The sequence below is a fragment of the Panthera tigris genome, chromosome B2, assembly GCF_018350195.1.
Source record: "Panthera tigris isolate Pti1 chromosome B2, P.tigris_Pti1_mat1.1, whole genome shotgun sequence".
Taxonomy (NCBI): Eukaryota; Metazoa; Chordata; class Mammalia; order Carnivora; family Felidae; genus Panthera; species Panthera tigris.
The window spans coordinates 134,982,374-135,009,890 of record NC_056664.1 but is presented as its reverse complement, the minus strand read 5'-3'; the positions used below and the strand labels follow the sequence as shown (position 1 = coordinate 135,009,890).

Here is a 27,517-nt window from a genome sequence, read left to right as displayed (position 1 = left end):
ATCTGGAGGGATCCTTGAGCTGCACGTCCGTATGTAAGCACATTAATAAAAATATATTTGGGCTGGTTTATACTACTGCTGGTCAGTAAGTGGTTCAAGAAGAGAGGCTAGGGCAGCGATTGGGAAAGGTGGAGTAATGAGCAGAGGGGGCTGGTGGGCACTAGAGCCTGGGGTATGAGCTCCTTACAAGACTGCTTCTCCCAACTGGAACTTAAGTCTGGGAGTCTACCGATGGTGAGTTCACATGGGCAGAGCCTTCCTTAAAAATTCCCTTGCTCTCTGTGGCGTTGGCAGGCGACCAACACACTTGGGCAGCTCCGAACGTACGTTCTCTGCTGGACTTCCAGTTGTGGAAAGGTCAAGGGAACTGGAGACATGGTTCTTAGAGGGGGGCCTGGAGGGACAGGAGATATTGGGCAAGGCGACGTGGGACGAGCACAGACACCCGAAGGAATGAACTGCAATGCATCTCAGCTGGGTGGCACCGAGTGAGAGACAGAGGAACCAGAGGTGAGCAGGTGGCACGGGGGCACCATCTCCCCAGAGCCAGTCGTGGGGGCGGGTCTGGAGGTTTGGAAAGTCGGTTTTCAGAGCAGAAACACAGACGGGTTTGGGAATTGGATGATGGATTTTGAAAGGTGCAAGAAAGCATGGTAGGTAACTTACATGGGTCCTACACTCTCTAGAGCTTTCTTGGGGTTGGAATGAGTCTCAAACAGAAGACGGACGTCCGTGATCGCTGCAGCAACTTACGTTTCCAGCCCCAGGTCTCCTCCTTACCAGAACGCGGTGCCTTTATTACGCATACCTAATGCAGGCATACCAGCAAATTCTTATAGGGGGTTGGCAATGAGTCTGTGAATTTTCTTTATGGGTCTTCTAGGGACTTTATAGTTACATTTGTTCCCTGATTAAATTAGATTTGTGATTCTCACTGGTATAAAATGTTTTGAGTTTTCAGTGATATGAAGGAAAGGCTAAAAGATGACCATTCTTTCTTTCAAAAGCGATAAACAGAAAATATTTAATGGAGACACATAATAGGTAAATTATGTTTTTTAACACTTAATCTGATATTCATGGGTGGATAAATTAAGGTCAGGCCTGCAACTTGCCATGACTTCAGATATTATCAATTTATATTTTCCTTGAAAACTATAACTATAGGTTTAATTTTTTTCATGTTTTATCTATTTTTGAGAGAGAGATAGAGCACGAGCAGAGAAGGGGCAGAGAGAGAAGGAGACAGAATCCGAAGCAGGCTCCAGGCTCCGAGCCATCAGCACAGAGCCCGACGCGGGGCTCTAACTCACAAACTGTGAGATCATGACCCGAGCGGAAGTTGGACGCTTAACCGACTGAGCCATCCACGTGCCCCATAACTGTAGGTTTAAAGTGTGCCAAATGTCCGATAAATTTAGCCCTCTTTCCATTTATCCATTCCCTCCACACCCTAAAAAATGACTCTGAGGAGCACTGGGCCCTTTAGTTTGGAAAGCTGGAATCTGGTTTGTATGAATTTAATTTCCCATGCAGAGATGGCTGAGCTGCTTCTGATTATAAGCCTCTTACTAAACACTGTGATAGTCAAGTATAACAAATGCAACAAAGAGGCACAGTAAAGAAAAGCTCCATGAGGGCCAGATGATTGTACGGGTGTCTTTCGGAAGTTCTGAACTGGGGTGGGCCTCGACCGTCAGTTTCTGCCCTGAATCCAAACTAAAAACAGGGAGAAAGCAAGCAGGCTGGAGACGGAAGTGGAGGAGGAAGGGGCCAGTCTTTCACCAGTCCCTAGAGAAAACACAAGATAAATATGCCGACTGTAGGGCTGGACACTAAGTGCTACAAACACCTCTTCTAGGTTTGTACAAAGTAAGAAAGAACCAACATGTGGGGATTAATAACAGGTTAAAAATTTAACTCGATGACAGAGATCTCTGATACCGTTATCCCTTGGCTTATTATCCAGCCAAAGCTGATTGCAGTTAAAGTGATTTTATATTTATGCTAAAAATAAATTAGCGTCACACTAGGGGAGAAAAGACCCTCTAAGCAAATGGACGAGACCTAGATAACCTCATGCGCTAGAGAAGCAAACGTCATTTTCATGAGTCACAAAGCTTGTCAATGTGATAAACGGTTTCTGGAAATCGAGAACGCTGCCGGCCACCTTCCTTTCCCCTAAAACATGTCACCCTGGAAGACAAGGACGACAGACACATGTTTGGCTGGCCTTTGGACCCTGGGGAGGAAGGTGTGGTCACAAAGCAACCAGCCAGCCCGCGGGGATGCTGCAGGGACGTCACTGTAAGAGGAAGCCAGTGGCTGCCTGTGCTGGAGGAAGGCATGTTCGGGAGAAGGCAGGAAATTCTGATGTAGAGATAAGGCAGGGCAGTGAGAAGGGGACCCGCGCCGGGTGGGGAGAGGAAACGAATCAGATCCCCAGGGAAGGAGAGAAAGGGCATGGCACAAAGAGAAGGAGGCCAGATGGGGAGGGAGACCCGTGAGCAGGGCAGGAGTCTGGTTTATTTCAGGTGTTGGGGTAACCAGGGCTGAGGAGGAGGGGGAGATAGGAAGGCTGTGTGCTGAGACTTAAAAGAAATAAGCTTGGAATTCTTTATTTGTGGGGGCTAGGGTAGGAGGGTGGAAAAGCAGAGAGGGAGGGGAGGGAGTGAAACGAGGGGGTGATTTTGTAGCTTCTGAGGGTCCGAGCGATGCGCTGGGGCTGAGGGATGCGTGATGTCACGCGACAGTGAGCCCCTAACTACATGACTGCTTACCCACTGCATTTAAAGTGCAGCCTGGGGAGTGAATGTTTAATTTTTTCACCATGTAACTGGCCATAAATCTCTGGAAAATGTGAGGAGCGATGCATTTGATTTGAACCTACAAAGGCTGAATTAATTCACCTTCATGCTTAACCGAGTGAAGCCAGTTTATAACCATGCATCCCTAAGTGGGGCCGGCGCACAGAGGGGAGAACGTATCCCCACCGCGCTTGAGAATAACTTCATCGCTGACCTGAATCGGATCCAGTGGAAACTAAACATTCAGTACATACTTTTAGAGTAGAGGGAGTAGAACGGAAAACAAAGTGAGCTTAGCCGAAACGTGAGAAAGAACAAAACGGGGCCGAGGCTCAGCTGGGTGGGGCCACGGTCTACTTTCCCACCCCCTGCACCCCCCAGGCCAGTAAGTCTCCACCCAGCATGAGTTGTGGATGACATCACTCACTTCCCAAATACACGGCGGCGGTTTCCTGCTCTCCACAGCCCAGCCAGGCGATGTGGTCAGCGGCGCACCTGGGCACAGATGTGGCCGGGTCGGGTCAGGTCAGAGTGGAAATGAAGGCCACACCAGTGCACGATCATGTGCTCGCTCGGTAAACTGCGTGCTTTAGCGCTGATCTTTTGGTCCCTCTTTCTTGGACAGACTTGCACACTGCGATGGGTCCGGGCCAGGCCAGTCGCGGCAGGAGCAAAAAACGCACGAACACGTGGGCAGTGCCCGTGATCAATACTCTGCTCTGGAAAGAGCCCAGGGACCAAAGCGAAGGGAGGAGGAAGGGACAGGGGAGCTTTGACTTGCTGCCTTTCCTAGTCCCCCCCATCTCATCAGTTTGTGGGGTGAAAGCACTTAGCTTTTTTTCTGTTCAGTTCCAAGTATCCACTCTGCCTCCCGAAACGCCCTCCCTGGCAGTGACCAGCATATCAACGCCCTATGACGTCTTAATCCCTTCCGCGTGAACCGTGAGTCTGCTTATCTCCAAAATTCTAGCCCACGTTCTTGCCCCGAAGAGTCATCTTGTCGTAATTTTATGTCCCACGTTGGTCGATAGAGAAGACTTCCCTGTCAGGGGGACCTCAGCACGGGAGGACTTCTACGTTCTTTGGGAGTCTCAGTGCGATATCGAAGGAGAAGAGTGGGACACACCGAACGCTGACATCAAATGGACTTGGGGTGGAATTCACAGAGCCGGACGTTTCTCCACGCCAACTGTTTGACAACTCGATCTCGCATTTCCTTAGCAGAATCTGGGGCTGGCAAACGTTAGACAGAACCAGACGCACCACACTCAGGAGTGCATTTCTTACGACGACACCCTAGCCCTTCTGTCCCGCCTTCAGGGTCTCACCTTTACAGGTGTTAAAACACTGCAAGGCAGCTGGGATGGGCAGACGACGAGACCCGGCAGGTGCCACCTGCTGCGCACAGAGTACTACTGACTCCCCGGCAACTGAATGGCCCTAGTTAAACATTTTTTCCCAAGGACTTTTAGTTTATCACTTGCCTATTCATTGCATTTTCATGGTATAGAAGGGACACATGCTCAATGCAGATACTGAAATAAGCAGAAAAGTACAGAAGAAAAAGCTGCTTCTACTACTGCAGCCCAATGTTAACATTTTGGTGTCTTCCCAGTTTTTTTTCCAAGTGGAGTGTAATTTACTTCCCAGTAATATCATGGCATATACTTTGCTTACGTGCTAATAATTTTATGTCATGCAATTTATGCCAAATGATTAAAGAGCCCCTGTAAACTGTAGAAACCTAAAGGCAATATCAAAACAATGTGACCAGAAGAGAAAGACCACCTACTGAATTTCTTTTGGCACAAGATTGTTTTGGAGAAATTTAATAAGCTATTAGGTTGATTGAACACGATAAACCGTAAGCTTTGGAAGAATTTCGGAAATATAACGTAACAGGGTAATCCATGGAATCCAGGGTAGGAAAATCTTGAAAACAATTTGCTCTTTTCTTCCCACATCAAGAACCTGTATTTGCTAAACAATGTCTTAGAAGGAGATGCACTAAGTAGTGATAATCTGGTCAGGAATCTTGTACCGTTTGTAGCTTTCAAGAATACGCCTGAAATAACATATAACTATGTCATTAAGGAGAAGCAAGAATATATATGGTGTTTAGTGGGAATGGAGACTGAGATTTTGCGAAGGAAAAAGTAGCTACAGCAAGATGAGAAACACTGAGAGTGCAGGGAAGAGTGGTAGCTGAGCCGAATGTCCCTAAGCTAGTAATCCTTGCCTCGGGTGCTTCTATACAAACAGACGGGGAAGTGAAAGCCACTCACGAAGCGGCTACAGAAGTTACTGATATTTCTAATTATTATTGTATTGTGTCATAACTAAATAGAACATGATGAAATGAAGTAATTAAGTGGGAAAAAAACCCTCTGGCCTATAAGTAAAGACAGGGGGTTAAACAGTCAATATCCACAAAGCTAAATCTGGAGGGGGGAACACTGAATTCCCCAGACATGTCACCACGTGATCGCTCAAGGTCATCAGGGCTGGAGACATTTATTGTTTGAGGACAGACTTGTCTATACTCACATTCGCCACTTTGGAACCTACTACATAGCTGGGGGCTGTTTCTCCTTTGTCATAAAGCCTACAGCTTCCTGTACTTGGATGCTTTCTTTTACCACGGTATAGCAGAAGGCCCATTAGGGAAGGACTTGGTCTTATTCGTCTCCACGTGGTTTTATGAATGAATGAATGAATGAACACTGCAGAAAAACTGAGAAGCTTTCTGATGTCGAGGTCTCAGTTTGGCCTTTCTTTCTGGAGTGGATAGATGGATATGTATTTCAAAAGTACTCAGGGGGCACCTGGGTGGCTCAAGTCGGTTAAGCGTCTCACTTTGGCTCAGGTCACGATCCCATGGTTTGTGAGTTCAAGCCCACACTGGGCTCTGTGCTGACAGCCCGGAGCCTGGAGCCTGCTTCAGATTCTGTATCTCTGTCTCTCTCTGTCCCTCCCCCACTCGTGCTCTGTCCCTCTCTCAAAGATCAACATTGAAAATAATTTAAAAAAAAAAAGAAGAACTCAAATAAGCACATGTTTCGTGATCAAGAGTAAGAGTGACTCAGGATGCTAGGATTTTCCCACCTGCAGGAACCAGCCCCTCCGGTGTCCCCATTCCCTTTCCCTCAGTCATCTCAGCAGGAAATTACTACACTGTGTCTCCCACACGGGTGATGAATGTTCGAAGCATTTCAAAAGACCGTAGCAGGGCCCAGAATGGGGTCAAGTAAAAGTAAATACCAGCCCTTATTAGGCGATCCTGGCCTCCAACGGTGCACTTGCCCTGATACACGCGCAACTTCCCGCTGTCATAGAAAGCGGACGCTAAGGCCACCAACTACACGTGACCGTTTCCTGACCTCCAGGAACTTCTTTAGTCAGGCACTGCTTCCTTCCTGCGTCCTCACACTTGACTGTTTCACTGACGGCTCCTGGCCTGGCCCTGCGGTTGGGGGCACCACAGGGCAGCCCGGGGCTCTCTCCAGGACACTGCGGGCCTGCGGCCGCCCCCCAAACGCCATTCCTCACATTCATTTTCCTACTAGTCATTCGTCAGTGTTCCCGCATGAGTGGCGGCTCCAGAACTCTGATTTCCCAGAACTGCTCTCAACATGTGGGTCTGGTGGTATTAGCTGGGATGGGAGAAGATCCACAGCGTCTATTTGTTTAGTGTCCACAAGATTTTAAATTATGACTTCTGATGACTGTTAAATGCTCAGAACTATTAAGGTTATTAACTAATTTAAAAAAAATTTTTTTTAATGTTTATTTATTTTTGACAGAGAGAGACAGAGTGGGAGTAGGAGAGGGACAGAGAGTCAGGGAGATACAGAATCTGAAACAGGCTCCAGGCTCTGAGCTGTCAGCCCAAAGCCCTACACGGGGCTCGAACTCGGGAACAGTGAGATCATGACCTGAGCTGAAGTCGGACGCTCTTAACCGACTGAGCCACCCAGGTGCCCTTGATTGATTGCTAATTTTTATACCAAACCATTTTCTTTGTCATTCACTTCTGTCTATTCCTACCAGCTGTAAGCTGTCTGAAATGGAAAGCTGCTTTGTTTTGGGATTCCCGGAGCACTGAGCACCATGCCTTCTGTATACTGGTTGAATGAATGAATGAATGAATGAATGAATGAATTTGCTGGGCCAGTTACTGCGGGGTTTTGAATCTGTACAGGGCCAGACAGGGCCGATTCTGAGGGAGGTTGGCTTTCTCCTCGGTGAGGCCCACGGGCACACCCCTCCTCTCTCCGGGCTGTGCTCTTGTTCCTGAGCAAAGGCCTTCACTGACCCAAGCTCAGCAGACTTTGAGCACTTGAGGAGCTGCTGTCACGAGGCCACTCTAAGGGGCATAAAGCAAACTCTTCTCACTCTCCATTTTTGTTCCTTACGTACATCTCCATTGAGGCATAAGTAAGTTATACTCGATAAAATTCATCCTTTTCAGGTGGTACAGGTCTATGAGTTCTGACAAACCAATATAGTCATGGAACCGCCACCACAATCAAAGTAGTCAAAATATAGAGTATTTCCATCGCCCCGGAAGGCTCCCCTGTTGTAGTCACTCCCCTTCTCCGCCCCACCTCCCCTCGGGAGATGTCATCCAGTAGCCATAGGATGTGAACCCTTCTCCCTGTACCGATGCCATTGCTACCCCTCCCCCAGCCCGCCACCGCCCTGACTTCCAGGGACTCCCTGGTCTCCCCCCAGACTCCTGGGGTGGCCCTGTAAATGTGGACGTTTAGAAAAAATTTATATGTTTATTTATTTATTCTTGAGAGAGAGAGGAGCAGACAGAGGGGGAGAGAGAGAATCCCACGCGGGGCTCCATCCCGCGACCGCGAGATCACGACCTCAACCGGGATCAAGAGTCAGATCCTCAACCGACTGAGCCACCCAGGTGTCCCTAAACGTGCTTGGAGTGTCGTCCTTCACCCTCTTCTCAGGTCTCTCGTGCTTATCCGTGCTTCTCCCCTGGTTCAAGCTCTGCCTTCATCTACATTCTGACAACTCTCAAGGCCTTGCTTCCTGCTCCTCTGAGTGTTATGTCTGCATTTCTAACAGATCCACAGGCCACTTTACGTGTCCCGTTAACGCCCGCGCTTCTCCACATCTACGCCACACTCATCTAGGCCCGGCCAATCTGCCTTCCCCGTGTGCCTTCTGTGACCACGGCACCGCCATCCACAGTCGGGCGGCAAGTGCCCCTCCCCCGGCCCCACAGGTAGGTGGCCGCCCTTCAAATCTGTCTTGCATTCTCCTCTTCTCTCTGCCTTAGTTTGAACGACTGCAGTGCCATTTACCTCTGGCTCTCAGCCCTCTAACCATGCTCCTTCTGCTGCCGGGGCTATTTTTCTAAAATAAAAATCAGATCACATTTTTCCTCTTATAAAAAGAAAACGAACAAACAAACTCAGAAACCGCCCTGTAGTGACTCCCCAGGGCGCCGAGGAGAAAAGCCCAAGTTCCCACCGACGACAGTTGAGCTCTGTAACAGCTTGGCCCGACCGGTCTTGCTCTCCCTGAGCCATTTCTCAGACTCCCCGGCCCATCCAACCCCAGCCACGCTGGACCACGCTGGGTCTGTCATGTGTTTTTGTGCCCGTGAGTTGAAATTCACTGTTTCCCCAGTTCAGAGCTCTTACGAAGAATTCTCGACTCTCTTCTTCCACATACCGTGTTCCCTCATCCACCTCGGGCCAAAGCGGCTGTCGCCGCCCCTGTGCTGAGGGCATTCAGCATGCCAACGCCACCCTTTCTAGATGCCTCTGTGCTATGCAAACCTGTGCCCCTCAGAGTATCGCCATGCCTCACAAGCAATGAGAATGCAAGAAATGCTTATTGAAAACATCTTGCCCAATATTAGATGAAACATGTGAATGTCAAGGGAAAAATTCTGCACTTTTTAATCTACTTTTGGCCCGTTCATTGCTTGTTTACATAATAACAACAGAGCCATGTGTTGGATTGAAACACTGGATTTTTGCCAGCCTTTAGAGGTGCTGGGCGGGTCCTGTCTGGCAGGAGCAGTCTCCTCCATTATCTGACTAGAATCAAATCTTATCATTTGAGTACGATAATGTGAAAAAGGTCCGGAGGCACCGTACTAACCCATTCCACCATTTAAATATCAGACTGAATTCCACCAACTTGTTCGCTTCCATGTTCTATGAGGGGAATCCGTTTTATGACTCAAGGGATCCTGAACACACGATTTAAAAAACACAAGAAAGAAAAACCCAAACCACGACAGAAGAGGTGTTTTATATGGTGGAAGAGAATGTCTAGAAAAACAGCAAACACTATTAATTCCCAGCAGCCGATTTGCAAAGCGTTGGCAGAACAGAAGGATTTAAGGCATCAGGACAACACAGCCTGGGGAAGGTTTCCGGAGAATGTTACTCACCGTTCCGACCAGAGGGTAGATGAACCCAGCGCCTATGCTGGCGCGGACGTCACTAATGGGCAAAATGAAATCTCTGGGTACGCCTTTCTTGTCAGGTTGGTGAGACAGAGAAAGGTGAGTCTTTGCCATGCAGATGGGCAGATTTCCAAACCCCTGGAAGAAAGGAAAGGAAAGGTGTTCATTGAGCACAGATGTCAGTTTCTTGTATGTGTCCGACTTGCACTCCACACGATCCCCGAGGCTCAGGTCCAGGCACACGGCAGGTGCTGGTCACTACTCGTTCACTGGGCAAGAAGATGGGAAGAAAATTCATTTCCACGTGATCATCGCGTGGCTGAAAGTACCTGCTGTTTATTTCGGAGAACTCTCCGTAAGGAAGGCAGCATTATGTGTGTGTTTGGGGGAAAGTGTGGCTATTTTCAGGCAAAGGAGAAGCAAAGGCCCTGTCAGAAACTATTTCCAAGGATATTAATATCCGGGACTCAGAAAGGTAAAAATGGAGAAAGGCTCCGTAATGAGGCTTTCAGTCGTGTTCACTCATTCTTGGAGGCTGTCGGGAAGCAAAGGGTCCCTTTGTGTTGGTTTATGAATCATGGTTATTTGATCTGCGATCACATTATATGAACTAAGATGAGGTCACTATTTAAGACTCTTATTTTTGAGGACCAAAGGCGACGCCTGACCCAGAGTTCCAAAGGTGAAAGGGCAGGAAGTCACATGTGGGGTCTCACAAAAAGGACAGTGTCCTTGCAGCCTGGTTCTGATTAAAGGGTACATAGTGTCTCTTCAGAGACTTTGCTAATTGATGGCCACCACATACTGGACACATAACTTTTAAGGAATATTTCTTCAGTCAGTTGGTAGGGATAAAAGGAATATAGTCTTCAGAGGTAACACATGCAGAATTTCTTATGATTCAACTTAAAACTATTTGGAAGATTTTTCAATATTTTCAATTGGAGGGTGGGGCTGGTCTGTTTTCAAATGCTAGAATAGTCTCATACACTGATCAGAAATCTGCTGGGGGACAATCACAATTGCTCTATAGAAATGGGGGCCAGAATTTTGGGTTTCAGAGATCATTCAACGAATGAAATAATTTGAACTGAGGTAGGCTTGCCCTGTAGTATTTTGCCACTCCAGATATTTAAAAAAACAAAAAACCAACAGGGTATAAACTAGTAGCATATGACTTCATATAAACAAGAAGTTTTAATGCCGAAAACAAACACTAGAATAAATAATGATCCTTAAACATTATTTTAAACTCACGTAAAAAAAAAAAAAAAAGATGAATGACAATGACCTTACTTTACTCATTTCATTGCACACGAGTGAAATTTCACTGCAGAACAATGCCAGTATGTACAGCAATTTGTGGGAACCATTTATTTATTTATTTATTTATTTTAACGCTTATTTATTTTTGAGACAGAGAGAGACAGAGCATGAACGGGGGAGGGGCAGAGAGAGAGGGAGACACAGAACCGGAAACAGGCTCCAGGCTCCGAGCCATCAGCCCAGAGCCCGACGCGGGGCTCGAACCCACAGACTGCGAGATTGTGACCTGAGCCGAAGTCAGACGCTTAACCGACTGAGCCACCCAGGCGCCCCGAACCATTTATTTTTTAAAAGCACAAGCTGAGGGCATACGTGGAAAATTCTAAGGAAACATGAGTTGCTAATTATCTTACCAAACCTGGGAGAGTACTCTGGCCGGCATCGGTAGTTTTTATCAAAAAATCAAAATATGAAGAAAAAAAAAAAGTCAAAATATGATTTACAAATAGGATTTAGGGGTCGGGAATTTTAAAAAAGAGATCAATGATACTCATAATGAAGTCATTTCTCCAGCCAGCTCTGGAAGTGCTTTGACTTCTATCACATCACAGCAAAGTGGAGGGAGCATTCGAGGCATACGGTCGTTTTGGTCGAGGTGGCTGACCGTGCCGCAGCAGAGTCCATGAATGATGGTCATCGTAGGACTGGGCTCAGGCTGCTGACTCGCAGCCACCTTCACAGACGTTTGCTGACTTGCCTTTGTCACTCCCTAGAAGATGACAGAGCCTTCGACTCTGGTGGGCAATCTCGGCCCCAAGCCAATGAACCACTTGCAGAAAAAATGAACACCAAGAACCCCCATCTTATAAGGTGCACTACATACACGTTGCCTCACCTGGCACCGTGCTAACATTCCTAAGGGAGTAAGAGCCCTGCAAGGAAGAGGAAGCACCAGAAATCACCCAAATCCGACTCCACAGCCGCACATCCAAGTTTCAATGCTCCTGGCTGAGCGGGAGGGATGAACCATCCCATCACAGACACCACATCACACATACGATGCATATCGGACAATTTGTAACCACAAAAGTCAACGATGTATCCTTCAGAGGATATACACCTTTGCTATAATGTTCTATTTGTAATCAACAAACTACCCAGGGATATCAGTTCAATCTCTGTGGACTAAGTAGATTGGGCTGAGTTCAGCTGGGGAGACAAATAACAGTCTTGAAGTCAAAGTGAGCATTTTACGAGCCACAGGTGGACTTTTTTTTTTTCCCCCCTTAAAAGTGTAACTCTTACCTGTTGTGTGTAACGATCTATTTTGGATTGTGCCTCAGGAGACAGTTCAATATCTTTGGCTCCATATACAGCCTGCGCGATGGTTCTTATCTTTTCTACAATTGGAAGCTGGAGAAACACAAAGGACGACAAAATTGTTAACGTTAATCTGGGGAAAGAATTGAGGGAAAGCTCGGGGAGTTTCTGTGCAATTGCTTAAAATTCCCTACCAGATTCCCTCCTCAGCACCCGTGGCATTTGAAACAAACACTCTTTTCTCCTTCTATCACCCTTAAAGTATGAAGAAGTATCAAGAAGCTTTAGAGGTTCAGCCAACTCAAAGGCTGCTTATCTAATCATTTTTACCCACTGCATTGTTTTAAAAGATGTACTTCATACTATGGTTTTAATGGTCTTATGTGTCAGAACAGGAGTCTCCTAACTAAATACTCAAGTGCATCTCAGCTCGGGGTTATATAACAGAGAACACAGCAATACTAGAAAACGAGTACTTTTTTTGTGAGTAGGAGTGGGCTGATATTTTGATATAAATGTCGATGTGCTGACTTTATTGGGAAATCGGGGTTGAATCTAGTGTCACTTCAGCGAATTATGAGAAATCATGGAGACTGGGAAAGAATCCAAGAAGGCTGGATACAGGCACAGAAGTGTGTGTGGTGGAGAAGAACAATCCTCCATAATGCTGGAGGGGAAACGTGGATGCAGACTGCTGGCAAAATCCTGAACGTGATCTTCAGAAAGAACCGTGGTTCACCGGAAAGGAGTATGTCGCAGATGAAGTGATTCTTACTTAGGCAAATCATTTGACAAAGTCATTCATAATTTTACTGTGGGTGGAAGGTACAGAGGCATAATGCAGTCAGTGGATTTACCGTTTGGTGCACAGCTGCTGGACCGAGTGCCCATTGGTGGAATGAATGTCACCAAGGGGCAGAAGTACGTCTGTACATTCGTACGAATTACTACTGATCCACACAGGAAGGAGAATTATCCCATAGGAGAAAATGAAAGCTGGGTCTACCCCCCACCCCCATCTGACAGAACCCCAAACTGCTTTTGAATGTGTTTTTCATTACTAGAGTTTTTATTACTGTAGACTGGTTCTGTAGCCTGGAACTTAAATATTGGACGTTGCAACAAATAATAAATGAAGGTGTGAGTCATTATAACGTTTCCCTGAAGGACGTAAAAGATGGTTTGAGTCAATGGAGAGAAGTACTCTGTTCACAGACGAGAATACTGTACAGATGTCAGTTCTCTCAAACTTCACCTATTAGTTCAGTGCAATTCCAATAAAAATCCCAAGAGCGCTTTGGGATGCTTGGCCAACCAATTCTCAAATTCCTAAGAGTAATGGCACAGATAGGTAAGATAACTTCAAAGGTAAGTAAAACCATAAGAACAAAGATAGGGACTTGCCTTTCCAGATCAATCAGACTACAAAACTATGGTAATGAATTCCATATGGTATTGGCATAAGACTACATGAATCAATCAATGGAAGATAAGAAAGAACCCAGAAGGATACCGCAGCAGGTGTGGGACCGTATATAGTAGAAATGACACAAAACAGAGAAAGGGCTGACCATTCAACTGACGTTCAGCTAGAGAGTAATAAAATTAGATTCCTACCTCGCAAGTGGCACTTACATAAATCCAATATAGAACAAAGGCATAACTTTTGAAATTAAAACTCTAAATATTGGAAGAAAACATTGGGAGCTCTCTTTATGATCTTGAGGTAGGGAAGGATTTCTTAAATATGGTAAGAACAGAATATGCCTTAAAAGAAATGATTTATAGATCTGACATCAAAATTAAAAACTTCTTGTGTACAAAAAGACATTATAAATAAGGATAAAGGATAAGGAACAGTCTGGGAGAAGACAGATATAAGCAAATATTTAGGAGTCAAAAGATTAGTTACTGGAATGAATTAAAAAAACCTCCCACAAGTCAAGAAAAAGACAAATAATTAATACTGGGCCAAAGGAGTGACTAATAACCATATAAAGAATGGCCACTCTCATTAGTAATCAAGGAAACAAATGAAAAGGATAAAAATCTAACTCACACTCATTAGCTTGGCAAGAATGAAAAGTATGAGAATATCAAGGATAGGTGAGGATGTGGGGGGGAATGATCCTTCTAAGTACCCCTGCCTTGGTTGAGATGCTAATGGTCTAGCCCATTGTGAAGCTTCCTAATTGGTCTCTTCACTTCCAACATGCCCTCTACTCTACCATGGTCTAAAAGGTCCTTTTGAAAAGGTACCCAACTACGACAAACCCAAAAATCTTCCGCTTTTCACGGCCTACTGAAGAAAAAATCTGGTTGTGATATTTAAATACCTGCACAATATGTGCTCTGAAGCATAAGGTTAAGCCCCCATATCTTAAAATTTCCCCATGTCTTCTTGCTTCTGGGCCCTGCACATAAAGCTTCTTCGTCTGTAATCCCGCAAGATCAATCTCCGAGCTCTCTAAGGTCTCTCTCAAAGGCCAGCTTCTCTACAAAGCTTTTACTGATCCTTCTGAAGCACAGGTAGGCATTCTTTTCTCTTCTGTTCAGATGGCCCTGTAATGCGCTTACACGGATGCTTTACAGGACTGGGGCTTCACCCGGGAATGGCAGTAAGGGGGCTGCCGGCAGGGCTCAGGCTATTTTTGGGTACACTGATGGACGTCAAATGGTAATGGTCCTAGGATCAAACTGGGACCCTGAAGTCTACCACATGGCCAGGGGCCTGTACTCCAGGGGCTGTCACCGGAGAAATCAGAGAATAATCTGCACCTCCAGAAGGGAGTACTCCAAAAAGAAAGGATCATTATTTTCCAGGAAGGCAGAACGTGCAGCAAAGACAGAAAGGAGAAAGAAGTAAATTCTTAGCCCGATGTTTAAGGAGAAGCTGTAATCCTCGGGACTGCCTCACTCAGTGGTGACCTGCCTGCTCCAGGAGAGATCAGTGTAAGCGAGGTATGGTGCCAGGAATGTTGTAGGAAGAATTACAGAGATAACCTACAGGGCAGCTTCTACTGTAAAAGATTCCACATTCCTATTAGGTGAAAAGAAGGAACAGCCTATTGAACTTCTCTGAGGTCAGGGACCACCTCTTGTTCACCTACAGGCGGGGTATTGACACAGCCCCTGGAGTACAGAGTAGGCCCTCAATATATAGTTGAGCAAAGGAACAAATCTTTCTTTTCTTTTTTTTAAACAGTTTTATTTATTATTGAGAGACAGAGCATGAGGCCCTAGGGGTGGGGCAGAGAGAGGGGGGAGACGCAGAATCCGAAGCAGGCTCCAGGCTCTGAGCTGTCAGCACAGAGCCCGCCGCGGGGCTCGAACCCACACACCGCGAGATCACGACCTGAGCCGAAGTCAGACGCTTAACTGAACTGAGCCACCCAGGTACCCCGGGAACAGATATTTCTGAATCTCCTGTTGACCAAGCAAGGATTCCATGTGGTACAATGTCAATGTCAGATTTTAAGAAAGTGAAGGTGCTGATGTGCTGGAGACAATAACGAGAAAGGACTTTTTGCTGAACCTTAGACCTTCCTCATCAGCAGGATACGTGGACGGGCACTGAAGTGCTTGCTTTCGACGCTGCACTTAAGCTAATACGGTCTCCTCTGCTGGTCAATAACTGCTTTGCAAAGAGCAAACCTTTTTAAGAAACAGAAGCTAATCGGATGCTGGAAAATATTTCCAGCATCCACAGAGAGCAAGCAAATGCCCATGCTTTGTCAGGGGAACTCAGGTCTCAGGATACTGTGCTCCCCAAATAGTATGATAGTGGGTGGTCCTGGGCAACAGGCAGTGTCCCCAGGAGAGCTACAAAATGACAACAAAAAAGGATATTGCCATTTATAACATAATCCAACGACTGCAACGCGCTATTTACTGAACTCTGGGTTACAATATGACTTTTCTGTTACGACAATACTTAAAGAGCTCACACGTGAAGCAGGTAAGAGTAAAAGGATGATTAGTGAAGGAATTAGCGAGTGGGTATTTAACTAATGTATTATGGTTTTTTTCCCCCTTTATTTTTAGAGACAGAGCAAGAATCTGAAGGAGGCTCCGCGCTCACCACAGACCCGGATGCGACGTGGGGCTTGATCCCACGACCCTGGGATCACGATCTGAACCGAAATCAAGAGTCGGATGCTCCGAGGGGCCCCCGTACTGCATGTTTTTAAACCTGACAGTATTTCATTTCAAGAAATATATGTATTTAATTTTTAATTGTAGTAAAATATACAGTAATAGAAAATTGACCATCTTAACCATTTTGAGGTATATAGTTCCATACGAAGTACCTCCATGCGGTTGTAAAACCAATCTCCAGAACTCTTTTCATTTGGCAAAACAAAAGCCGTGTACCCGTTCAACACTAACTCCCCCTTCTTCCCTCCCCTCGGCTCGTGGCAACTGCTTTTCCTCTACGAATTTGGCTACCCCAGCTACCTCACACAGGTGGAACCAGAGAACATTCGGCCTCTTGCACCTGGGGTATTTCAATTAGCATGACGCTCAAGGTTCGTCCATGTCGCAGCATGTGTCTGAATTTCCTTCCCTTTGAAGGCTGTGTTATGTTTCACTGTAAGTGCATTTTTTTCTTCTCTGGGCACCCACTGATGGACACTCGGCTCTTTCCTACCTTTCCACTGCTGTGAATAATGCTGTGAGGACCGCGCGTGTACAAATACCTCTTTGGAGATTCAGCTTTCAATTCTTCGGGACATTCAGAAATACGCATTTTTGGCTGACGACTAAACCACCTTCCTTTCCAATGCTCATTTGATAGTATTTTGAGAATTTCAGGCAGGTGCCAGGCTGACTAGGTAAGCCGTGTAGTTGTTTTTTGTCTAATTCCTGTAGGAAAATTGCAACATGCTGGGAAAGTGTAGGAAAGCAGGCAAGGGCCAGCAGTAGGAGTCCAGCTGGGCGCCTTGTCTCCCCTCTTTACCCTCAGATGCCAGACCCCCAGGCTTCCCAACATGCCTTGCCTGCCTCTTGCCCTTCCGCACTTTCGCCGCCCCGGCCCCAGGCTTGCTATGCCCGGGGAAGATGAGCGTGTTCCCCTGACCGCTCTGACACGTGCAGTGCTGTCCAACGTGAGCCTAAGAGAATGTCACATCCACACCCTGGCGCGTGACCCGCAGCCCCATGCTAAATAAATCAAGCGCGTCAGCTGACCTAGCCACAAATCCCAAGACCAAAATCCTCTCTGGACTGCGACTACAATTTTTCTTTGGCACTCACGTGGACAAGCGAATAAATAAAAAGATTATCTTAGTCAATGTATCTTTTGGGTTTTATATAAAAACTAAAAACTGCCCTGATAAGGTAGTTCCCATCGCATACAACCTATGTTAGGTCAGTAGGCAAGGGACATCCTGCTGTTGCTCGGCTCAATTTGGGGGAGAAGTACAATCTTTTAAGAAAAAACAACAAAAAAGAGAGCCAAGCTGTCACGTGATCTTGATCTGAACTTGATATTCACCTACACTGCTTGGTTTTAAACGCGTTTTCAATAAAACAAATAAAATGGTAAATTATGAAAGCTTACGAATTAACCACCCCTGGCTTTCCCTGACTCTGTAAATATTTACTAATTTATCTGTTCACCACATCATTCTCCTCCTATCCCTAATGTCTAGGAGAGTGGCTTGCACGCAGTAGGGATTCCACAAACATCTGTTGAATAAATAAATAGCCACCGAGGGCGAGTACTTTCAAGATGTCACGGTATACAGAGAACTTTGGGGACCTCCTGAATAAAGCGCGTCTGGTGGGGTGGGGACAATGACACAACGCACAAATACGACACACTAGTGCCCTGGAGGACAAAATTCTTAATTGTGGTTAATTTAAATTTAAATAGCCACCTGGAATCGGTCACTATGGGCCTGGGCAGCACAGCTCTGGAGAACAACTCTGACCAATTGTTGTATCGTTGTACAGCCTTCCGCCCACAGTACGTGCACCGTAAAATTAGCTGAGGAACAGCACAAAGGTAAGTTGGAGGATGTGGTGACTTCTTCCTGCGTTATATTCATTTTGTATATACGGTGATCCAGGCTCAAAGAAGCTGAGTTAGTCAAAGTTAGACAGCACATCTTTTTTTGCTACGGTCTGGGAAACCTGCTAGAATTATTGTATTATTTATTTATTTATTTATTTATTTATTTATTTATTTATTTTTTAAAAATGTTTATTTATTTATTTTTGAGAGAGAGAGAGAAAGAGCAAGTGGGGGAGGAGCAGAGAGAGAGAGACAGAGAGAGAGAGAATCCCAGGCAGGCTCCTTACAGCCAGCACAGAGCCCGACGTGAGGCTTGATCTCACAAACCATGAGATCATGACCTGAGCCCAGATCAAGAGTAGGCAACTTAACCAACTGAGCCACCCAGGCACCCCAAGAATTATTATATTATTTAAGACCTTCTTGGTGGAATAAAACTGATCTACAAATTCCAGAAAAGCAGTTACACAAAGCTTTAAAATATTTTTTCGTGAGGAGGAAATGGCCAACATGGACAAAGTGAAATAAAACAAAACTTAAAACAGAGGTTAAAAAAGAAGCTCCCAATATCAATGAAGTATACAGGTATTATAATACAGGGGCATCTCAATATACCTGGAGGTCAAGTTCTAAAGTCAGCAGCTCTGACAGTCTTAGGAGACCCATGAAAACACTAAGCCAATACTCTACTATCAATACGATAGAATTTCTTTTTTAACTTTTTAAATGTTTTTATTTATTTTGGAGAGACAGAGAGAGACAGGACATGAGTCGGGGAGGGGCAGAGAGGGAGGGAGACACAGAATCCAAAGGAGGCTCCAGGCTCCAAGCTGTCAGCACAGAGTCCGATGTGGGGCTCGAACTCATGAACTGTGAGATCCTGACCTGAGCTGAAGTCAGACACTTAACCGACTGAGCTACCCAGGCGCCCCTACCTTTCTAGTACTTCAAATAAAAGTATATGAAACCATCGACGTTAACTTATCCTGGGCACACACAAGGTGTAAGGGGTTCATTGCAATATACCTTTAGTGTCTTGGGATCAGTGCTCTTACTGAGAAAAACAGACACTTGTATCTTTGACACAAAGCTTGTCCCTGGCTGTCAACCAGCACATCTGAGCTCCTAAACGCGTACGTGCTGACTAACGGGAGCCAGCTCACTGAGCAGGTGTCCCTGCTGGCTCGCTGGCCCTGAGCGACAGGTTAACCCAGAAGACTCCAGAGGAATCTCACTGTCCTAAGGCAAACGAGATGTGCGGTGGATATAGCTGGGGTCTGGGAATGGAAAAAAAGCTCATCGCCGAAAGATTTCTATTTGCCTACGTCAAATGATGACAATAAAAATTCACAGGGGTGAGCTTTTGTACGCTCAAGCAGAACATAAGAGCAACGTCAAGGAAAGGAACATATAGGAAGGGGTGATTTTAATGATCTCCTCCCACCCGCATGAAGAAGCGCTAACGTGGCCTGAGCACGTGGCTTTGCCTACTAACATGTATTTTTATGCCGTATGTGTTGATCCCCTTTCCACAAACTTGGCTTGTAAACCTCAATGTATTATAAGAGTAATACGAATGGGTGAAGGTGTGGTTTAAGTGCTATTTTCACACTCAAGGAGCCCTTGTTTTTGTGTTTTGTTTTTTTTTTTTTACAAGAGTCTCTTTTTCTTGATTGTTCAGCAGCGTTCATAATTTCCCTCATGGAGATCTATCGGATCCTTTGGAAATGTGCTTCCGAAGAAAAAACTCTGGGTGTAAGAGTCTCACTGAAGAGCATAATAAACTACAGCTGACCCTTGAACAATGGGAGATGTGGGGCACCAACCACCCCCACATAGTCAAAAATCCAAGAATACTTGACTCTACCCCCCAAATGTAACTAACAGCTTACTGTTGACCAGAAGCCTTGCTCATAAGGTAAATAGTTGATTACCACATAGATTGTATGTTGTATGTACTAGTCTTACAATAAAGGAAGCTGGAGAAAAGAATCGGTTATTAAGAAAACCAAAACAAAGAGAAAATACATTTACAGGACGGTAGCGTATTTACTGAAAACAATCCGCGTACGTGGGTCTGTGCAGTTCAATCTTGTGTTGGTTCAAAGGTCAACTGTACTTTTACCAAAGGAAACAGAAATCATTTTTTCACAAAAAATCATCACTAAGACAAGTCTCCAAACTCTCAGATACTGGAGTGACTGAAAGCCTGTGCTGTTTTAAGTGTTTTTTTCCTAAAATGCTGAAGTTGTAGGTTTCTCTTTTATTTATTTAAAAAAGTTTTTTTAAATGTTTATTTTTGAGAGAGAGAGAGAGAGAGCACACAAATGAGGGATGAGTAGAGAGAGAGAGAGAGAGGGAGACACAGATCTGAAGCAGGCTCTAGGCTCCGAGCTGTCAGCACAGGGCCCGACACGGGGCTCGAACCCACGAACCATGAGATCATGACCTGAGCTGAAGTCAGACGCTCAACCGACTGAGCCACACAGGCGTCCTGGTAGGTTTCTTTTTTAAAGTGGTATGTTGTATTTGGTCCCTTTAATGATAAGATCTGTGATAATATTAAAGAATATTCCTTAAGTGCTTGCGTTTTAGGCTGAGAAACGGGTACTGTCCCTACACAATGGTTGCCCGTCACCTACATTACAGTCGGAATGTCCAGGCAGTGGATGAAGAAGTGGCAGAAGGTGGCTGGCTAACAGGGTGGGACGCTGATGGTTCATTTTACCCTCAGTCTTTCTTGATGGGCTCGCAATTTCAGGTCAAATAACGCGTTTCTGGAAACTTCTATCATAGTGACATTCCACTTTTCAGGTTAGAAGAAAGCACTTAAATGAAATTACAGGAATCCTTGCAACATGCACACGAGAAACAGTTATAGACCACTCTTTCTTTCTCATCAGATGCTATTTCTGGCACCAAGGAAACAGAGCTGGGACATGCTTTGCCAGAATCACGCAGGACTCAGTCGGATGCGATGAGGAGGCTGGGCGGGTTCTAACAAGAGGCTCTGATCTGACGAGACCTGCCAAAGACAGCTGGGGGAGACGGCCGAGGAGGTGAGCGATATACTGCAGGCCAAGGGACTTGACAGAAAACACAGAAGCCAGCGCTGAAACAGAATCTAAGTTTGACAGAGATTTGAGATGTGCCCGCAGAAGGGTGTGGTTCGGTCAAGGGGAGGCAACGGGGGAATTTGCAGCTGAATGGTGGAAAGGAGGCCGGGGGAAAAGAGGCTGATGATGGGCTTGGAGAAGTCTGGTTGAAAGACCCAGCTCGGTCATAACAGAAAGCAGAACATGAGAGCATAGGATTTCTGAATGAGATACTGCGCTGCATGGAAAATGTAAGGGGCTGCTTTCTACAGAACACTCCAAACGTTCCATTGCTCAGCAGGGGGGAGAGAGCTGAAAGGGTCGGTGGTAGCAGGAAGGGACCAAGGGCGAGTCTGGAAAAGGGAAGAAGGAGCCAGAGCACGTCACAGGGGGAGACGATGCTACAAGGACAAGGGCAGTAACAACAAACCACATCCCTTCTCCTCGCGGTGTGTATGTGTATGTGTGTGTGTGTGTGTGTGTGTGTGTGTTTGCAATTGCTATGAAATATAAAAGATGCACAGAGATGTGCATAAAGGTAATTTTACGTCTTAAAATTCTATTAATTAATTATAACTACACATAGAATGTGACATGCACTTAAGGCCCCAGAACTGTACATTTAAAAATGGTTAAAAGGGGAAATTTCATACGACGTATATTTTTTTTCTACCAATTTAAAAACTATATACACATGTATGTGTGTTTATACTTATCTTTATGTATTTCAAACTTGAGGCTCACAAACCACCCTAACAACTGACACATGTTCAAATTTGAATCATTAAGGAATAGAAAATGATTCCTCAATAACCAAATTAACTACCCCCCCACCCACCCGGCCGCCCCGCCTTAAACGGACCAGCAGGAGAGCAAACCCTCCTGGACAAACAGAAAGTGTAGTAGTTCAGAAATCGGGGATGCTGGCTGCCTGGGCTGAGTCTTCCCGGTCTGTTTTGATCTCCCTCCATCCAGCCCCCGCTGCGATCAAGAGACTGGCTTCGCACAAAGCACAGGAAAGACCCTTTAATAAAAACAAACACTATCCTCTCTTGCCGTCAAGGCCGCACCTCGAAATGTTTGCAAGGTCAAAGGAAGGATACGAAGACGGTTTTCAACCTTAACTCCTGAGTTAACACACAACACTGAGAGTCTGATTTGCAAGCTGAGTTTTGGTGCCTCACAGCATTTGCAAAAGCGTCTGCCTTTTTTTTTTTTTTCCTATCACTAAGGGCTCCCAGTTCTAATGCAGAAAGAATGCTAACCATCTTCCTTTAATTTGGTGATGCCTTTCATGCCGGGTGCCACTGGACACTTGGCCTCTAATTCTTGGTTTCAACCCACTTGAACAGGAAAACCAATCCTGGAGCCTGACAACGTTACCTGAGTTACAAGACAGTTCTTGAAGGTCAACTCAGGAAGCCCTCCCCACCCCCTGAAGTGAACACGAGAGAGGGACAGCTAACATCGATTGCCAGCCTCCCACCTTCCCACACACATTTTACTCTGCGACGTTTCATTTTGTCCTCACAGCCAAGCGGTGAAGTTGGTGTCAATATCAGACGCTATTTTATAGATAAAGAAGCTGAGGCTCGGAGAGAGGAGTTAACTTGCTCAAATTTTATCGACCGTAGGAGGCCCAGGCAAGATTTAAACTCAATTCTGCATGACCCCAAAGCTTTCTCCTTTGGACTATAATGCTTCTCCTTCTGTCAAGCGTCCATCCGTTATGGCACAAGTCCGTCACCTTCTCGGAGCGTCTGCTTCTGCATGTAAAATGCAGAGTTGGGGGACGCCTGGGTGGCTCATTTGGCTAAGCTTCCGACTCTTGGTTTTGGCTCAGGTCATGAATTCATGGTTCATGAGTTCAAGCCCCGCATTGGGCTCTGTGCTGACAGCCCTCTGTCAAGCTTGCTGTCCCTCCCCCACTTGCTCTCTTTCTCAAAAACAAAACAACACAAAACAAACAAAAAAAAAAACCCAAACATTTTAAAAATGCAGAGTTGGTCCCACACCCCCCCCCCCCCCGGCACTGGCTGAGATGTACTCGAATGATGTATGGAATAGGGCTCTGATAGCTAACAAAGTGTAAATACAGACTCATTTTTCTTTCTGCTATACTATTTTCCTGTGTGCTTGCAGGTATGGAGATATCGTATCGGTCAACTGTAAAGACAGAACTGTCAAAAGTCATGATACAAGAGGGAAAGTTCCAGAAAGATGACTTCTGGGGGACATAACGTGGACCGTGATTATCCCAAAGGGTTGTAAGATGTGATTACCCCAAGGGCTTTTGAGATGATTCCTACTCCCCACACAAAAGCGATCATGTCCTGTGCTCCTACTCTATGTCAAATGCCTCCGAACGATCTCAGGTGACTTTCTTTTTTTTTTTTTTTTTTTAAATTTTTAATGTTTTATTTTTGAGACAGAGAGAGAGCATGAACGGGGGAGAGGCAGAGAGAGAGGGAGACACAGAATCGGAAGCAGGCTCCAGGCTCTGAGCCATCAGCCCAGAGCCCGACGCGGGGCTCGAACTCACGGAGCGTGAGATCGTGACCTGAGCTGAAGTCGGACACTTAACTGACTGAGCCACCCAGGCGCCCAGATGACTTTCTTTTTTAATGCTAGATTGGGGCGGAGGTGGAGCAGGAAACAAGACGCCATCGACCCCGTGAGGAATGCATTCTTGGTGGACGGCAAAAGGCACACAGAAGCCTGGTTTGCGCTGAGAGGCAAAGGCAGTAGGAGGCTGATTTATCCAAAAGGATTTCATCACTTCTGTTTTCCTGTAGGGCAATCCCACACCTATTAAGCTGCCAAGCACTAACGGGTTAGTCGTTGGGGGGTGGAAAAGAAAGGGAATGAAGAGTTTCAAGAGAACCATTACTTAGTCTGTGTAGGTTCACCAGCACGATACGTGAGAATTGAGGACGAGGTGAGAAAAGTTTGAGCTGCGTTAACGACTGAACCACGGAATTCCGATTTCTAGACAAGACTGTAAATGGTCTTCGATGATCTAGAATCATCTTGCCAGTGAGGGGAATGCAGCTAGCTATTAGGGAGGCAGGAGTGAGCCAGAAGCAGCAATCACTCTTGACGTTATACAGCAATCCGCAGAGATGCTGGCTATCTAATAAATAATTATGCAATCCAAATCTAATTTCTGGGTTCTAAGAAAAGGGAGAAGAGTGTGTTGGCAAAGGAGGCAAGAATCCTATCAAACGCAGGACTTTAGTCCATGTTATTATAAATTTTCCCCCTATTTACAGGGAGGCAGACATTTTAACAGCATTATCTCCCTGAAGAATGGGATTCAGGAAAAAAAAAAAAAAAGAAAGTATCGGAAAGGAAAGGGGTTCGTCTTTGGGTTAGTGCGTGTATGCGAGACTGGAACGCAGAAACGTTTTTTCTCTTTGCCCACCTTCTTTTCACTTGGGATGGCTTCCTTGAACACAGTCCTACTTGGTGAAATCGTTCTTTCAAAAACTGCCTTTGGCGCTCAGAGCGGGGACGTTCCAGATCAGATGGCAATGGTCTGAGGCTCCTAGAGCAGGCCAGGGAGAGTGGGGTCCCTGACAGTGGTTTGCGTAAGAGGGCCCAGGGCCGTGCAAGGTGTGACGGACAAGCCGGCGGGCTCACCCGGGCAGCGGGGCACAGGAAGGAGCACAGGGCACATGGGCCGGCCCCCACTGAGTTGGCTTGAACTCCCTCAGCGGGCCCACTGCACGGCCGCATCTAGCTTCGCTTCGCATCTCCAGGGTGAGAGAACTCACGTCTTGAAGTTCCACCCGTTTTCTTCATGTGGAATGGGGGTGTCCTCCCTCTACCGATCTCCGCCACCTCTGTAACCCAGAGCAGGCTTGGCTCTCACTCACAGCATGGCCTTCGAACTGACAAACCTTCCGTGGGCTAACCTTCCCAATTCATTCCTGAAATCCTTCCGTTCGGGTACACTTACGGAGTGGCCACAACGTCCACGGATCCTGTGTCTGTCACTGCCATTCTTCTTCTGCAGGCGGGCCACTCCTTCAAGGAGTAGTTCCCCACCCTCACCTCTACTTTTTTTTTTTACATTTATTTATTTTTGATAGAGAGAGACAAAGCACAAGCTGGGGAGGGGCAGAGACAGAAGGAGACACAGAATCCGAAGCAGGCTTCAGGCTCCGAGCTGTCAGCACAGAGCCCGATGCGGGGCTCCAACCCACAAACCGTGAGATCATGACCTGAGCCGAAGTCGGATGCCTAACCGACTGAGCCACCCAGGTGCCCCTCACCCCTACTTTTGAACACAGTACTGCGTTCTGAAGGACAGAGCAGGACGGTTACCTCCATCATTCTTGATACTCTCCCAGCTCTGCCTCTTTCGGGACAGGAGACACTGGGTACTTATTTAATTTCCTTGTACTTTAGTTTCCGTATGTATAAAATGGGGGGATATCACCAATTCCCATCCAACAGGGATGTCGAGACTAAAGCAGTTACATGCACAAGGGGCCCAGATGCCGGGCACAGAAAAAGCCTTCCTTCCTCTTACTAGCAGGAGACTTGGCAGTAAGGTGAACATCGTGCCCTCGTAGGACATAACTCTGGCCATAGAGACAGTGCTGCTATGCCCTCTCTTCACTTATGCTGTGAGTTTGTGCATCTGAACTGGACAGAGATGTTACTGCTTGTGATGCCTGAGGGATCGAGAGAGTGAGCGAGGGACTGAAGGAATGGGAGGAGAAGCATCCAGCATAAAGGCTGAGCACTCTGGCAACCCTGGGCTACCAACCAGGACAGATCGATAGCCGGAGCCGAAGCCACAGCGTCCGGGATAGGGATGTGCAGGTGGGTGCCGAGATGAACTGAGAAGAGTGAGATCCCAGGAAGTTCAGATTTTCTGGCTGGAGGCTAATTATCCAGCTGCTTAAAAATATAGGAGACGATCCGGCAACTCCAGCGCTGGGTGTATACCCCAAAGCATTGAAAGCAGAGTCTTAAAGAGATTATTTTTATACACATATTCATAGCAGCATGGTTTATAAGAGCTAAGTAGTGCAACTGGCGAAAATGGCCACCGACAGACGAATGAATGGACTAAATGCGACATGTACGACATGCGATGGAAGGAAGGAAATCCTGACATGTGACGTGTGTGGAACATGGATGAATCCTGACGTTATTCTGAGCAAACGATACCAACCAAATGTCTGCATCCTCCCCATCCCCACCATTCATTCATATGAAGTCTAATCCCCAAAGTGATAAGTGTTAGGACACGGGGACACTGGGGTTGACTATGTTGATGGAATTAGGAAGTGGGGTTTTGGGGGCAATGAGGTCACGAGACTGGAGCCCTCATGACTCCAGAGAGATCCCACTTCTCTTCCACTACGTGAGGATACAGGGAGAAGACGGCCGTGTATGACACAGGAAGCTGGCCCTCACCGGACACCGGCCCGAGCCTTGATCTTGGACGTCCCAGCAATAAACTTGTGTTGTTCATCAGCCACCCAGTCTGTGGCAGTCCTTCCAGAAGCTTGAAAGGACAGAGACGGTGAATAAGCCCGTCACGAAAAAGACAAGACCTGGATGGTTTCATATGAAAGATATGCAGACCGGTCAGACCCAGAGACAGAAAGTAGGAGGGTGGTTAGCAGGGGTAGAGGGGGTGCGGCAATGGGGAGCTGGGGTTTCCTGGGTGCAGAGTTTACGTGCTGCAAGATGAAAAGAGCCCTGGAGACGGATGGTGTTTGCACAGCAATGTGCGTGTACTCAACACCACTGAACGGTACACGCCAACATGCTAAGAGACAGTAAATGTTATGTGCGTTATCCAACAACTAAAAATATTTTCATCTGCCAGCACACACATGGCTCCAAGAAACCACAATGAGGGACGAGAGCGATCGCAGAAATGGATGAGGAAAATACACGATTTCACAAGCCTTCAGAAGTTGCTCAGGAGAGGGGCGCCTGGGCGGCTCAGCCGGTTAAGCATCCGACTTCGGCTCAGGTCATGATCTCGGGGTTCGTGAGTTCAAATTCTGCGGCGGGCTCTGTGCTGACAGCTCGGAGCCTGGAGCCTGCTTCGGATTCGGTGTCTCCCTCTCTCTCTGCCCCTCTTCTAGTCTCTCTCTCTCTCTCTCTCAAAAATAAAGATTAAAAAAAAAAAGAAGAAGCTGCTCAGGAGAGCCAGCCCTGAACGTGTTCGGTGTCGAACCCTGTTCCCCAAAGCACCAGCCTGACCCACAGTGGAGGTGCCAGAGGCGGCACCTTCGCCGAGCTTACCTGGAGGTCGTAGAGGAATCGGAAACGGCTTCCTTGACCTGCAGCTTCTCTCACAGCCCGAGCCAGGTCTACCGACCCTTTCCCGCCGACCGACCAGTGATAGCAGGGGACCGCATCAAAGGCACCGGCCCGCTTCGCCAGCTCACACACCAAGTCAATCTCCGCGCGGGTGTCGGTCCTGGTGATGAAAACGTTTGTGGTTTTGCATCTGTATTCATTTAGGGATGTTTTTAAAGAAAGACTAACCGTTTATACAGAACTTTGCTCTCTAACACTGAATATATTTTCA

At 46.5% G+C, this 27,517-nt stretch overlaps 1 protein-coding gene across 2 annotated transcripts in view; it reads right to left on the bottom strand.

Annotated features, from left to right (window-relative positions):
- MTHFD1L (methylenetetrahydrofolate dehydrogenase (NADP+ dependent) 1 like) overlaps positions 1-27,517 on the bottom strand; it is a 185,735-nt gene that overhangs the window by 42,726 nt on the left and 115,492 nt on the right. For both annotated transcript variants that reach the window (XM_042987318.1, XM_042987319.1), the window contains exons 24-26: positions 27,229-27,406; positions 11,824-11,931; positions 9,238-9,390 (exon numbers count right to left, since the gene is read on the bottom strand). In XM_042987318.1, the coding sequence (XP_042843252.1) occupies positions 9,238-9,390; positions 11,824-11,931; positions 27,229-27,406 (439 nt within the window). The remainder of the gene's footprint in view (positions 1-9,237; positions 9,391-11,823; positions 11,932-27,228; positions 27,407-27,517) is intronic.